Raw genomic sequence first — 14371 nt, 5'->3', positions numbered from 1 at the left:
TCCTACGGGTAAAAACCGCAGCGGCTTCCTTCCCCCTGCGCCCTCGTCCCTTCCGCCCGGGGCTTGCGGGAGGCCCGAGTGGGAGTCACCGGGGTGCGGTGGGGGACAGGAGTGAGCAAGGTGTTTTAGCAGAGGGGAGGGAGCTAGATTTGGGAGGGTGGCGAGGTGGGATTGCTGGTGGTACCCTGAGGTGGCTTCTGCGGATAAACGGGAAGATTCGTTTTGCTTGCGGGGGGGCAAAGCTCTTCCTTTGGCTGCTTTCCTTGTGCTACAAGGAGCTGAACAAGCTCCCCAACCCCTTCCGTGCCCGTCACCTTCCAGGCTGCCAATCTTTCACCCTGCAAACAGGCAGGACGTGCTGCTCTGCCACCTGCAGACAAGGTGCTTCCTGGAGGTTACAAAGAGAATACATATACGTTATACGTATAAACACTGCTTATTCTGCAGATCCTATGAAGGAAAACGGACATAATACCATCTTTTTTTTTTCCCCTCACACAGATAAGACTAGGTCGTGTTATAGCACACCTGCAACAGAGAAGTACTTCCCCGATTAAGCTGCACTCTTAGAGAGTATGAAGTGAAGCGTGGGCTCCAGCCAGGCAGGGTGCAGACCTGCCTGCTCTGCCTGTGTTAGCGAACACGGTTATGTTGGTAAACACTGAGAAGCACTGGATACATAGTGCCTGAGAGCTATAAACCTCATTAGTTCAGTTACAAAATAGCCGATTTGGTCTTGTTTTTACATTGTATCCGATTATGCCAACCAATGGAAAATGCAGTCTTGATGAAAACTTGACAGAAGTGAGTTCATCCTGCTGACAAGCACACAGACATTGTTTCAGACTCACAAAAACACCTTGTGAGGCGGACCAAATCTGTCTTAGGTGTAGTCAGTTTCACTACAGTTTCTCAGAGCATAAAAAAAAAACCCAAAACCAAACTTGTTTTTTCTTAGTCCAGAAAGCATTGAAAATACTCTTTGTGAAACTCCTTAATTTCATTGGACTTTACACTGAGGCACGATCCAAGAATAGAAAAGCGTCACAAACTCAGCAGAATTCTCCAGCCCTTGATGTTAATAATTAATCCTAAAAAATAAAGAGCAGTGTAAAAACAATAACATCTGAATCAGGAAAGCAGAACACACATCCCTCATCCATGAAAAACTAGATGTAGGTAAACTTTTTTAAAAAGAAAGTTACAAGATGGTCGTTGTTCTGTTAGAAACTGGAAATGGTTTTGACAGTTATTACAACGAAGAGGAAAAGAAATCACTACATGGGCTAACTTTGTATCAGTGTTAATATTAGGGGATTTATTATTTTATTAAATCTGGGTGTTGTTCTATTAAATCTGCTTCCATTTCAACCAACAGATCTCCTTTCCTTTTCCCTAATTCCCTTTCTTAAAGAGAAGGGGTCACTAGGGGATATAACTAAGTGGAGACAATCACATACTGCTCCAAAATGTAATAAGAGCAAGGTGCTCGTTTGCTGTGGTGAGGACTGGGGTAAAATAACTTGTTGAGTGACAAACCAAGAGATGGTCTATCAAGAAAAAAAAAAATTAAACCCATTTTCTTTTATAAACAGAAAATAAAGCAAAGCTCAGAGATTGAGGAAGGAGAGGGGTCCGTCTGAACGCCACATTCAGAATTCAAGTTGTGAAGTATCTGGCAGGACTTAGAGGAGGTTTAGTGTCACAAACCCATCACTTGAGTCGCATTTGCCTAACAATTCAGCAGAACTCCCCGGAGTTAGCGACACAACGAGGTCCTTTCAGCCGTATTGTTGGCAGAGACCTGCAGCTGCTGTCCCGTTCTGCCACCGGCCGGCACGGGTGGGAAGAGCCGGGCCCTGCAGCACAGCTCACAGCTCCTGCTCGGGCGTGTGGCAAGACTGGTTACATAGACCAAGATCTGGTGTCAAATCCAGAGGGCTTTGTGGTTTCTCTGGCTGCGGCTTTAGCACTGACACGGTGACCACCACCAGTTTCAAAAGTTACACTGTGACAGAACGAGGTTTCTCCTCTCCAATAGATTTCTTTCAATACGTTTCTGTAGCCATGCAAAGCTACTTTTATATCCCCCTTGTTGCACAGTCAGGACTGTGGTGTTTTTTTTTTTCTCCTCCCCTTTAATTGAATTATTTAACTACATTTGTGAAACCCAAGTCTGGGTGCCCCACAGTGGTCACAGCTCTCTAGATACCTCTCTGCTCCTGACAAGTTTTTTATGTAGTCTGCCATGCAGGCACCAGAGTGATCCATTTGAATTCTACTGTGTTGTCATCGATATCTAGAAAAAGCAGTTATTCCTTGAATGACCATGTAGTAATGAGAATTAACCTTCTGAATGTTTCCCTTTTTCTCTCCTTTTCTCCCATCCCTAGCACTTCAATAAAATCTGCCAAAATCCAAGTGAATGGAGTCCAGCTGCACTACCAGCAGACAGGAGAAGGAAGCCACGCGGTTCTCCTGCTTCCCGGGATGCTAGGTCTGCAGGTTCTGCCTTATCTACCTGGAGGAACCACCTCTCTCACCACCTCTCTCAAGCTAGAATGCACAAAGCTGGTTTATGATGTGTTCAGTACCTGATTGTGGAGCACTGCCATTTAAAAACTAGAACAGATAGGAAAAGCAGAGTTATTGCTAGCAGTTAACAGCTTTTAAGGATTTATCTCACCAAGCACGTTTTATACAACATCCTGACTTGTGTAATAGTGATTTGTAGATTGGGATTTAACTGTGCCAAAAGGGGCTTCCAGCACAGGTGGGAAATAGCTGCACAAGGTGCAAAATAAGAGGGGAAATATCAAGCCAACTGTATTTGTTACCCAGGCTGAATTGCACCACCCAGCCAAGCAGCAGTGGCCATGGCAGTGCTCAGAGACCAGTCCCTACCCAGGTGCCACCACAGAGGTACCCACAGCCAGGGGCTCAGTGCCCTTCAGCTGGCAGATATCTCTGGTTTAGAATGAAGGTGCAGGTCCCCCAGGTGTCTGTTCACACACGTGTGCTGGGTGTGTTCTGGTGGTCACTGTAACTGAGGGATGCTCTTCCAGGGAGCGGCCAGACCGACTTTGGACCACAGCTGAAGTCCCTGAACAAGCAGCTCTTCACAGTTGTTGCCTGGGATCCTCGGGGATATGGACAGTCCATCCCTCCACCTCGAGACTTTCCTCCAGACTTCTTTGAGAGGGATGCAAAAGATGCTGTGGATCTTATGCAGGTAAAGCTATTCTGAGATTAGTTTCTTTGTATCTCTACTCAAAAGCTATTTTCCTGAAATTTTGAGGGGGAGGAAGAATACTGTTAAGCAGGTTGTTGCAGGCAGACAGTGAGTCATGCAAAAGAGCATGCAAATGAAGACTTAGAGTAGATGCACATAATTCTGGAAAATATTGTTTTCATCCATCTCTTCAGCAATATACACAGAGGTTCAGTGGGGGAATTAATTATAAAGCACTATGTTTTCACTCCAAGACCCTGCCCTAAGAGATTTTTGCAGCCAACAACCATGTAAGTTTAGGTAAAGTGGATATAAACCCCAAAGCTTCTGCTAAGTGGTTTAACTGAAGGGATTACAGTAGTGAAATATTCCTAAAAAAAATTCTGGCTAGTAGAAATGTGGCATTTTGCCCTGAGCAGCCCATCTCAAGAAATATTTGATTCCAAGTATTAACTTGACGTGGCATTTTACAGCCTATTACTGAAAATTTGTGGGAAATCAAAGGGTTCCTGTGGTCATACCAGACCTTAATAACCAACACAGCTATTGTGATTTTAAAAGAATGTGACTTAAAGCTGGTTTCACTTATTTGTCTTGCAGAAGTTTTTATTTCAAATCTGTGTTTCTGTGGTCTTCTTTTTATTCTGTCTGTCAGTGCTAACAGCACTTTCTGGCTTAGTTTTAACTAACATTTTAGCTTTCTTATGATAAGCTAGACAGTCTCCTTAGCCATGTTAAGAAAGTTGGCAGAGCATTAAAATTCCAAAAACACAAGACACGATTCAGTCAGTCCAACTGCATTTCTGTAATAAGCAGTAACCTTGCAGAAACCCATCTGAAACAGGGAAATTCAGCCTTCCTGGAGCACTCTGCATAGCAAACAAAACAAGTCTGACAGCAGAACTGGGAGCAAGATGCAGTTTTGCCCTCTAACCATAAACACAATCTCTCTGCACCGTAAATCACCCGATTTCTTCTGCTACACTAACAAAGAAAATAAAGATGCTGCCATGGAGAGGCAACAAACCTTCAGTCCAAGTGTTGCAACCATCTTTCTTGGTTCTATTCAGATACTAATAGATGCAAAATAGGAAACAGAGCTTCCAGTCAAACAGGGCAGCAGCCTACTGATGCCTAAAGCTGCCAAAACACCAGCCAGGGCCCCCTGCTTTTCCTGAGATGTTTATTGCTATAGGCATATAACAACAAATTACTAGTATCTTCCTGAGCGTGGGTAACTTGCTTCTATTTTAGCATAGCATAAAGGCTAGCACAGATCCCAAGGAACCATCCCAGCCAGGATTTCCAGAATAAAAAGTCATAACCCCTGCAGAGAGCTTTCTGATGATGCATGGCTCCCATACCTCACCTGGCCTACACCTGGCCAAAGAACCCACCCATGTAGGTGAGCCTTCAGAGCTGCAATTCTGGGCTCCTTCAGAGGGCAGCCTCTCTGCTGGAGCACAAGGGCTGCAAGGCTGCTGGAAAGGCATCCCCAGACAGCCCAAAGAATGCACCAGGGTAATGACTAGTAAATAAGAGAAATGCTCCAGGCAAAGAGACCTCAGCTGAAGCACTGTCATGAAGAACAAACATTTCCATCACCTGTCCCACCCATCAGCCAACTTCGAGATCTGTAGTTTGCTCCTGGGAGCAGCAACAGCAAAAACTTAATCTTCTACTGCTGTCAGCTCCTGAAACTTGGCGAGACACCAGAAACCTCTCAGCAGCACAATGCTGAAAGCTGGTCACAGTTACAGCTACGTTTTCAGCAGGTCAGGGCCAATTTGTGATCAGCTGCTAAGTTTCAAGGTTCTCTTTTTTGCTGTTAGCTCTTACTTTACAGCTCTTTCCTTTTCTTTCCCCTACCTGATTTCTTTTCTGTTTAGTAATTACAGCTTAGCAGAGTAAAATCCAATACTGAGTACTGCTGCAAGCCTAATACCAGAAAGAAGCCCAAACCAGAAAAGCCTTAGAGAAGTTTGCTAGGTGTTGAGCTAACTAAAGTCATGCCCCACTTGAGCATCGAGTTTACAAGCAGACTAGAAACTATTTTTTCTCTCTGTAGTTGCTTCTCTCATTGCCCATATTTTTGCTTTCTCCTGCTCAAAGAAAGTAGGCCTGGACTTCCAGCAACAAAACAGCAAACACCAAAAACCTAATTCAACTAACTTTTTTTTCCTCCAAAAGTACAATGTCTTCCTCAGTCACATCTAAAAGGCTGTAATTTCTGGGGGAGGGGGAAAAAAAACCCACACAACACCCCCCTCCACCCCCCTTCAAAACCTTTTGTCTTTCTTTGTGAAAGAATCCACACATCTCTGTGTTCAGCTTCTATAGGCAGGGCTGCAAAAGCTGCTTACCCACGGGTACATTCCCTGTCCAGCCTTCAGAGGCTCCCGAGTGCCTTCACTCTCCCTGCCTGTGCCCACTGAACATCCCCCTCCCCAAATCCTCCCTCCTGCCCCAGCCAGTGACCCCCTGCCACTGACTGTGCTGTATGAGGAAACGAGAGTTCCAAGTCCTGCTGGAAAGCATTGTACAAGTCTGAATGAATTAAGGTCCTGGCTGTCACGTTTTGTGCCCTGAGCCTTCCTTTTGGAGAAGCAGGAGTTTCATTATTCATGTTTTGAATTGCAACTCACCCTGAAGTAATATTTAAAACGTATGCTTAAAAGCTTTGTAAAAGGTGAATTAGGCACTAAAAATTCTACACAATCCCACAGCAAATACTTTCAGCACTTTTTGATTGTTACACAGCAAATACTTTCAGCACTTTTTCACTTTTTGATTGTTACAGAGCAGATTTTTTTTTTTTTTTTTGGGTCAGCTACCATCAGTAAATTAGATCCTTTGATTCCATTTTTCAAGATTTAAATGTCTCTTTTCCTTCAGTAGACCTTGGTCTCAGATTACCTACCACCCCACACTGTGAGAGCCTTTGCTGGCTTTATACCAGCAGGATCCACAGACCCAAATACCATCAGGCTCTCTGAAAGGACCCCACTCTCTGTTGTAAATTAACATCTCTTTATTTCAAAAGGGCTCTTTAAAATGCAGCAAGAATCTAACGTGGCTACTGCCTGTTTCATTAAAGAGTTGTGGAAAATTGGAAGGGCAGCTGTAATTTCTTGTTCTCTAAATATTTGACCATAAGTATAATAGAATCATAGAATCCTTTAGGTTGGAAGGGACCTTCAAGATCATCCAGTCCAACCATTGAGCCATTAGGGCTCTAAAGTCCTCTGCTAAAACAGATCAGAATCTGTCAGGGTTGGAAGGGACCACAAGGATCCCCCAGTTCCAACCCCTCTGCCATGAGCAGGGACACCTCCCACTAGATCAGGCTGCCCAGAGCCTCCTCCAGCCTGGCCTTAAAGACCCCCAGGGGTGGGGCCTCACCCACCCATGTATAGCATGAAAATTATATTTTCTAATTGTGAAAGCTAACCACGGATCTACGTGGTCTTGTGCCTAGATCTGTACTGCTAGTTCTCAAGACAAACGTGATGTTTGGCTGTAAAACCAGCCGATGGCTTACCTATAACTCCTTTCTGCAAAGGCAGGCCCTGCAGCTGCAGCAGTTCTCCCTGCTGGGGTGGAGCGACGGCGGGATCACCGCGCTCATCGCGGCCGCCAGGTACCCGGCGCTCGTCCGCAGGCTGGTGGTGTGGGGAGCCAACGCCAGCGTCACCCAGGAGGATGTGAGGATCTACCAGGGTAGGCACAGCCTGAATGCCCTCTCCTGAAAGGGTTATTCCCCTTCCTCCTTGAGCCAGGGATCCCACTCGGGTAAAAGCTGAGTGGGGAGCGAGGACACAACAAACCCAAAGAAACAGGACACGGAGTTCACCGAGCTGCTAAGCACAGGGATAGGTGTTGTGGTTTGAGGCTTGGAATGGGGGCGTGACCTTCCAGCAACTGGGAGGACCCCGGGTGGGGGTGAACCATTGTATTCCCTCCCCTTCTCACACACACTCTGATAAGAGGCAGGGAGTGGGTTCTAATTTCACTCCTGCCTTGGAGCTCGGAGAGGGAGGTTGTCCTTTCACTCGGTGGGACCCTGGAACCATTTCTGAGGGTTTTTTATATTTTATTTTTTGTACTCTTCCCCAAATCTTTGTATATATTATTTTCCTTACCTCCCTTTTTTCGTTTTCAGTTCCTTGTTAAACAATATGCTTCATTTTTTTTCCCAAAGTCTCTCTCTCTCTCTCGGGGGGGGAGAGGCGAGTACATAGTTCTGTTCCGTGTGGGTCCTGCCCTGAACCCCTTTTTACACAGAACCAGAACAATAGGTTAAAGTCATAGTGAGAAACTCCCTCACAGTTACTCCAGGGGTAATGTAACAGATTGCTTAATGAGCCCTTACCCACTTACACTGCCAGAAAGCAAAAGTTACAACAGCTCACCAGTAGTTTTCAGCGAGTCAGAATTTTGTTGCTGTAACAAATTCCTAAAAATAAACTCCAAATAATATTACTCACCCCAGGCCTGATTTCTTTTCTCACCTCTTGCACAACCTTTAAACAACATCCCCAGAAAATCACCAGGCGAGCACAGAACAGCTTTTGCCTCCAGGGCCTATGTAATAGAAGGGCTGCAAGAAAACAGGCCACAACTTACCATCTGAGCTCAGGAAGCCAATGAATCATTCCAGTGAACGTCCCAGGATGCCTTTCTAATATGCATTCCTTGCAAGTTAATTACTGTGGTTACAAAACCTTTGCAAAGCAAAGAAACTGGATTTCTGATTTTTATTCCACTCACATGAAATAGAATCAGGGCATATCAGTGACAGCCAGCCTGTGCTGAGCAAACCCATTCCCAGTCAGGTGCTGGGAGAAAAACCATTCCAGTCCCTGCTACCTTCCTCATTTGGCAGAACAGGTTCTGCTTGTTAATTAACACCTAGCTCCTTTCTTCCCTTAATTCCTGTTTGAAAATGAAAGCTTTGCTGATGGCATATATTGCTGTTTGATGATTCAGTATTTTCAGGTCTCTTTCAAGTCCTCTGCTACACCAAGATTGTTTGGGCTTTGTCTGTACCAAGCTGTGCAGCTGAAACACAGTTTAGTGAAAGTCACCCTGGTGGGTACCTGCCTTGTAAGCAGCACTGGAAATTTTACAGGGAAAAAAAGTAGGTAAATCTGATAAATAAATAACTAGCAAGTCAGATTATTTGTGCAGCTTTATCCAGCTTGGCATGACTCACAGGACTCTGTGAAGTAGAGCTGCTTGTTCTGGAAGACTATGGCACATGTACCATGATGTCAGCCTGCTGGAATGCCTTAGTAAGAGCTTCCTTCCTCTGAGTACTGGTAGGAGCCATGGAAGAACTTCCATCCATGAGTCAAAGCAAAAGGCTGAAAGTTATATAAAAGAATTGCCAGCTCTGGCACACTGCTATGGAACAGTCCCCTTTTCATACACGAGGCACCTCCCTGAGCTCCACCTCTGCAAGCCCTCCAAAAAAGGAACATCAGAAGTTTTAGGACTGAGTCCTTTGGTCATAATAAGCAGATGGTCTTCTGCAACTCAGAAAGACCCCAGCAGAGATCCTAAAACTACCTTTTTTATACCCTTTTTATACTACAAATTATTTAAAACCATTCAGTGCCATTTCCAGTTTGAAATGCACATCTGCAGCCTGGTATGAAAACTTACTCATATTGGGTGTTGGCAGAACTGGTTTCTGTCTTCTTGCTGGAAAGGACATTACATATTTCAATATTATTTTGTGTAGGCATCCGAGATGTTTCAAAATGGAGTGAAAAGGTCAAGAAACCCCTGGAAGAGCTGTATGGGTACACGTACCTTGCAAAAACCTGTGAGGCCTGGGTGGATGGAATATCACGCTTTGCTGAAAACCCAGATGGTAAGGCTTCCACCCTGCCAGGCTGGAGCAGTTCTAGTAGCAGAGAGTTCTGGATCAAAATCAAACAGCCAGTAAAGGAAGGAGTCTGCTTATTGCATTAGAAGCTGGGTCTGACTCACACTCCTGAATAAAGCAGCTGCTTTGTAGATGGTTCACAGGACCAGCAAGGTACAGGAGGAAAACATATTTATGAAAAGCATTAGCTGATGAGTCTCTCCTCTTGTTCCACCACAAAACTGCATGATTGAATCATTGCTTTTATGCAGAGGGAATGAAAGGGTTCTGTGCAGGCCCCTTTTCTCTCCCACTGTCAAAGGATTACCTTTTGGTGACTTTTATTAAGATATCCCAAGAGTGAGGTGTGTTCATTCCAGTTCCTGCAAGCAAGAGCTGAAGCACTATTTCAAACCTAATAGCACTTGAATTAAAAAAGAAGGCAGTTCAGATTTTGAGAACTCACAATTAACAAAACACATGTAAAAACACTATTGACACAGCTTAGGTGTTTAAAAATCCCAAAAGAATAAACTAAACAATATCATTATTAAATTTTTATCTCTGAAGATTTCTGCAATTTCTCTACATAGACTTTTGCAGCCAAGGTTACCATGAATAATAACCTGCAGTTCTGTTTTAATTCAGAGGAAATGAATTGATTGCTTTTAATTTGCCTAAAGCAGAAATACATAATACATAAAACAAGGAGTCTGTAACTCTTATACAAATTTTTATGTAGCTCTTATAATGCAAGACAGGAAGTTACACATTAAAAGGCAGCAGGTACTACAAGGAAAACATTCCTTCATTTCCTATTTTGTTCCATAAAGTTTTACACTGGATCAACAACATGGCAGCAGAATTTCTCCCAGTAGAGTCAGGTAACAAATTATGATCTGGTTTCATTTTACACTTCCTGGAATGCACTTTCTTAAAATGAGTTTATTCTGAAGTCCAAAGCCCAGACTGGTGACACTCCAGCTGTGTCATCCTTTTACTGCCTGCACACACCTCAGCCACTAAGCCAGCTGCAGACGTGTAACAGGGAGCTGCATTACTAAATCCTTAGATGCTGTAGCTGGGTCAGATGCTGGGAGAAGCCAAATGTTTGCTAAAAAGGATGAGCACTTGTCAGACTGCAGGTTGTTTCCAGGCATAACTTGGGGAGGCCTCCTTGGAATTAAAGTTCATACACACTGCACAAAAGATACAGATGTGGCAAATACCAGAAAAGGGGTCAATAAAACCCATCAGAGATGAAAAGAGGGCAGCAAAACATTCGTTGGTCAAAAACTGCACTCAAGCTTTTTTTTTTTTCTTTTTTAAAGAAAAGTCTATTTGCCCTAAATGGGACAGCTTTGAGTGTGAAATAGCTGCAAAATTCAGTTCTTCTTGCTGTTCTGTTTCCTGGAGTAAATATAATCTAGTGATTATAGTACAAAACAGCTCTAGGACTGGAAACAAGAAATCATGGTTTGCTAACAAGGTCCTTAGGTAAATAAACTGACTTAACTTGTTATTAGTTCTGAAAAACAGTCAATATTTGTGCAGGTGTTTGAGGACTGTGTGGGCAAAACATTCTAAATGAAAATATTTAACCAGTAGAATTGTAAACTAAGACCATATAAATAAACAAATAATTGGAAAAACTGTGAAACTAAGTAACAACCAAGCTTCAGAGTGAGGGCAAGTGTGCATATGGGAGAGCTGACTGCAAAGCTGTTGGCAGCTGCAAGGAGATAACTACAAACAGGACAAAAGTAGCTCAGAGATAAATGGAATGTAAAACTTATCAAGTATATTTGCCCAAGGATTCCCCTGCAAGTGCATGGGAAGTTAGGCAAAGAATTTGGAAACTGGGTTACTAAGGGAGGAGGAAAAAGAAAAAAAGGGAAAAAAAAACCCAGAAGTCTTTAAGGAAGAGCATTAAAATTACTTCTAATGAGATTAATGACTAGCAAGCATGAAATTATTCTTGAGGTTCTGTAAGATAAATGGGCAGGGAGAATAACCTTTGAATAGCATTAGTACAGTTTGTTTTAGGTGGTTACTCTGCACAGGCAGCAAAGGGACTGGATGGTGGAACAGCCACGAGTACAATCAAGGTGAACTTGTTGATAAAAGGAGCAAATCCTGTGACCTGAAACTAATGTGACAGAACGTGGCATTAACACAGAGCCTGTAGGACTCCAAGGCTGAGAAGAACAAAGCCAGGGAAGAGAGGAGTGTGTTTGCTTTGAACAGGCACAGGGAGCCTTGGGGGAACGTGGGGCAGAAGCACTTAATTCCCTCAACCCTCTGCCTTAGAGTCCCTTAATGAAGCAAGTTTCAGTGAAGCAACATTTTGGAGAAAGAAATGTTAATTCTAGTGCTGATGACAAAGTTCTGTGGATTAATTGCATGCTGCCCACAGGAAGAGGCAGCAGCCAGAACCCAGGGGGGTTCACAGCCCGTTACAGAACCAGTTTCAGTCTTTCATATGATTTTAAAACAAAGGGTGACCTTCATTTATTTTCTCCCTAGGTAATATCTGCCAACAGTTGCTGCCAGATATTAAATGCCCCACATTGATAATCCATGGTCAGAAAGACCCCTTGGTTCCCCAGGCACATGCAGAATACATTCACAGGCACATCAAAGGCTCCCGGTAAGTTCTGTGATGGAGTATTTGTAAACCCTTGCTGAAGAAATTAAATAGTTCAAACCCATGATGTAAAAAAAAAAGAAACAGTATTTGGACATGCAAACAGTGTAGCCAGATCTTTCTTGTGGTATAAAAAGTATAATATTTTAACAAGCTCCTTCCTAAAGTCCTCCAAGACAGACCAAGTATGAGCCTTTTCCTTTTTCCAATTCACACACAGAACCACTCCCTAATATTTACCAAAATAAGGAAATCTCTTCTCTGTTCCTGTTATGGCCATTGCATCTCTGCTGCCAGAGATGTAATTTCTGTCCCATTCAGTGGGGCACTGAACTGAGAGGCTGTGAATGGAGGTCCCCAGTTATTAGGGAGAAGCATGGGGTGCTGCTGCTTGCTCTGCCTTCTTGTTGTGAACAACCACCTCAAAGATTTTGTTTTTCCAACTGTCTCATGAATCTTCAGTGGTTTTAATAAAAGCAGGATGGGGGGATGTACAGCTATGCTCAGAGATATTACTTTATAAACAAGAAAAAAATCTCGAGGCACCATCTGCTTCATTTGAAAATTCCAGAAATGCTTCCTGTAAAATGTTTGGACTTCACCAGCTGAATTTTCCTCATAGATTTGCACACAAATTCAAAAGTTTTATTGCTACTTAATAACAGACTGTGATGATTAACATCAGAGGAAAGAATTAGGAGAACAAACCCCATAATTTTGCACACAGAGTGTAAGGAACTGTTTCACCAGTGTCACATCTGAAGAACTGAGTGATACACTTATCTCAGCCAGCCCCACTGTTTAGAGGAACACACTATGCCACAGGAAAGAGAACAAGAGACCTTCCCAGCTATCTGTGGGCATTTTACTGTGTCTGCCAGTGAGTTACTCCCACGTGCCCTGTTCAGACACTGAGTAAGGCAAGTTATCACAAAAACTACACAAGGACCTGGTAACTCCTCTTTGGAAGACAAGCTGAGTAGGAAACTGTTAGAAATGGAAAGTGATTCTGGGCATGTCTCTGCTGAAGGGCTCCCCTACATGTATATTCATCAGAAATCTGATTAATGCTCTCCTCAAACCAACACTTCAGTACATGGTCCCCTTCTTTACATGTTCTGCTGTGAAGCAGAAAGAAAACCTTAATTTTAGCACATTTTCAGTAACACATGCTTCTACCTTCAGCTTTCCTTGCCTTGATTTTTATCTAGTAGTAAAGTAGAAAAAGTTTTGCTGACTGTAGTGAAGAGATAATGTCCATGTCTCCCACGGTAAGAGAGCATGCTATCCTTCTGTACTTGTGCAGTGGGAAATACCCACCACACCTCTAAAGAAAAGTAGTGTTAGGACATGCCTGATGTGGAGGTTTACCCTGACAGAAAGTGATGGCAAGGAGCTTTTTTGGGTTTGCCACACTCATATCAGTATTACAAGAATTTTCTTCACAGATACCACTTCTAAGCTTTTGTTCTAGCTGAAGATTTCCTGACTTCCCTTTATACCATAATGAGTGAATGAGTGGGGTTAGTTTTGGATTGTCCTTTTGCAGAAAGATTAGACAAAGTTCAAACACTAACTAGGTTTCAATGGTGACAAGAAATCCACATTCCTGTAGTGATCTCCTCAGCATGTTCACTGCCACCACCACCACTCTTGTCTCAAAGAGTCAAAGACCTGGGTGTTTCACATACCTTTTGAAGACAAATCCTGCTCACATGTGTTTTGGAATCATATCTTCTCTGCAGACTACCAGAAAGGTTCCTAGAAACTGGGTCTAGGACACAAAAGTTTGAAGCTTAGTTTATCCTTCCCAGAATTTTGTTTTAAGCTTAGTTTATCCTCCCCAACATAGTTGTGAACCACATACATAAAGATACCACAAAACAAGTTGCTTCAGTTCTGTGCTCAAGATAACCAAGAGCAAGGAAAAAGGCAAGAAATATTTTAACTACTTCTACTCACAAAACAATGTATATTCAGTGTTTGATTTTTGCCTCTTAAGGTTGCTCCTGATGCCAGAAGGAAAGCATAACCTACACCTGCGTTTTGCAGAGGACTTCAACAGACAAGTGGAAGATTTCCTGCAATGACTTAAACCCTAAAGCAGGTTTGAGGTGTTTGTCCTTGCCCTGCTTAGGCCTTTCAGTTGCCTTGCCATTTTCATTCAAGTTACAGGCAGGTTTGTTCCTCTAAGAAAGCACATAACAGATATTTCCATCAGAAGCACACATCTGGAGACTCTAAGTCTCTGTGGATCAGAGGGCACCATTGTGCTGCAGGATTTCTGGCAGGCCTTTAAACTTATTTATTGGTGTAGAGGCTGCATAGTTGCTCATTGTTTAATAAAGGTGTTAAGAAAGACAGCAAACAACATCTAGAATACATGCCTTTATGTGCTCTTCACATTAAAGTGACAAAAACACTGTAATAACTGGGATTCTGAACTGCTACACCAAGAAATCTGTCAAAGGTACAAGTGCCACGGGATACTGGACACAGAGTTTCTAGAGAACATGCTTCACCACCCCGACCCGAATTCACTCGTACACATGCCGGCTTATACAGAACCTCCTCTGACACCGGGGGGCTTCAGGCCTCATCCTCCTCCCCTTCCTCCTCA

The 14371-nt window shown here is 43.3% G+C and overlaps 1 protein-coding gene across 1 annotated transcript; it reads left to right on the top strand.

Moving 5' to 3' along the window:
- Nucleotides 1-2393: 2393 nt before the first annotated feature.
- Nucleotides 2394-13841, top strand: BPHL (biphenyl hydrolase-like (serine hydrolase); the record flags this gene model as incomplete). Its single annotated transcript, XM_008947776.1, has 6 exons — nt 2394-2497; nt 3066-3232; nt 6799-6952; nt 8979-9110; nt 11631-11754; nt 13754-13841. Coding segments are annotated over 6 exons (769 nt in total), but the record flags the coding sequence as incomplete, so codon positions are not given.
- Between the last annotated feature and the right edge of the window lie 530 nt (nt 13842-14371).

Source organism: Merops nubicus, unplaced genomic scaffold, assembly GCF_000691845.1.
Source record: "Merops nubicus isolate BGI_N331 unplaced genomic scaffold, ASM69184v1 scaffold22289, whole genome shotgun sequence".
Classification (NCBI taxonomy): domain Eukaryota; kingdom Metazoa; phylum Chordata; class Aves; order Coraciiformes; family Meropidae; genus Merops; species Merops nubicus.
The sequence above is the reverse complement of the archived record's forward strand: the minus strand, read 5'-3'. Positions and strand labels throughout refer to the sequence as shown.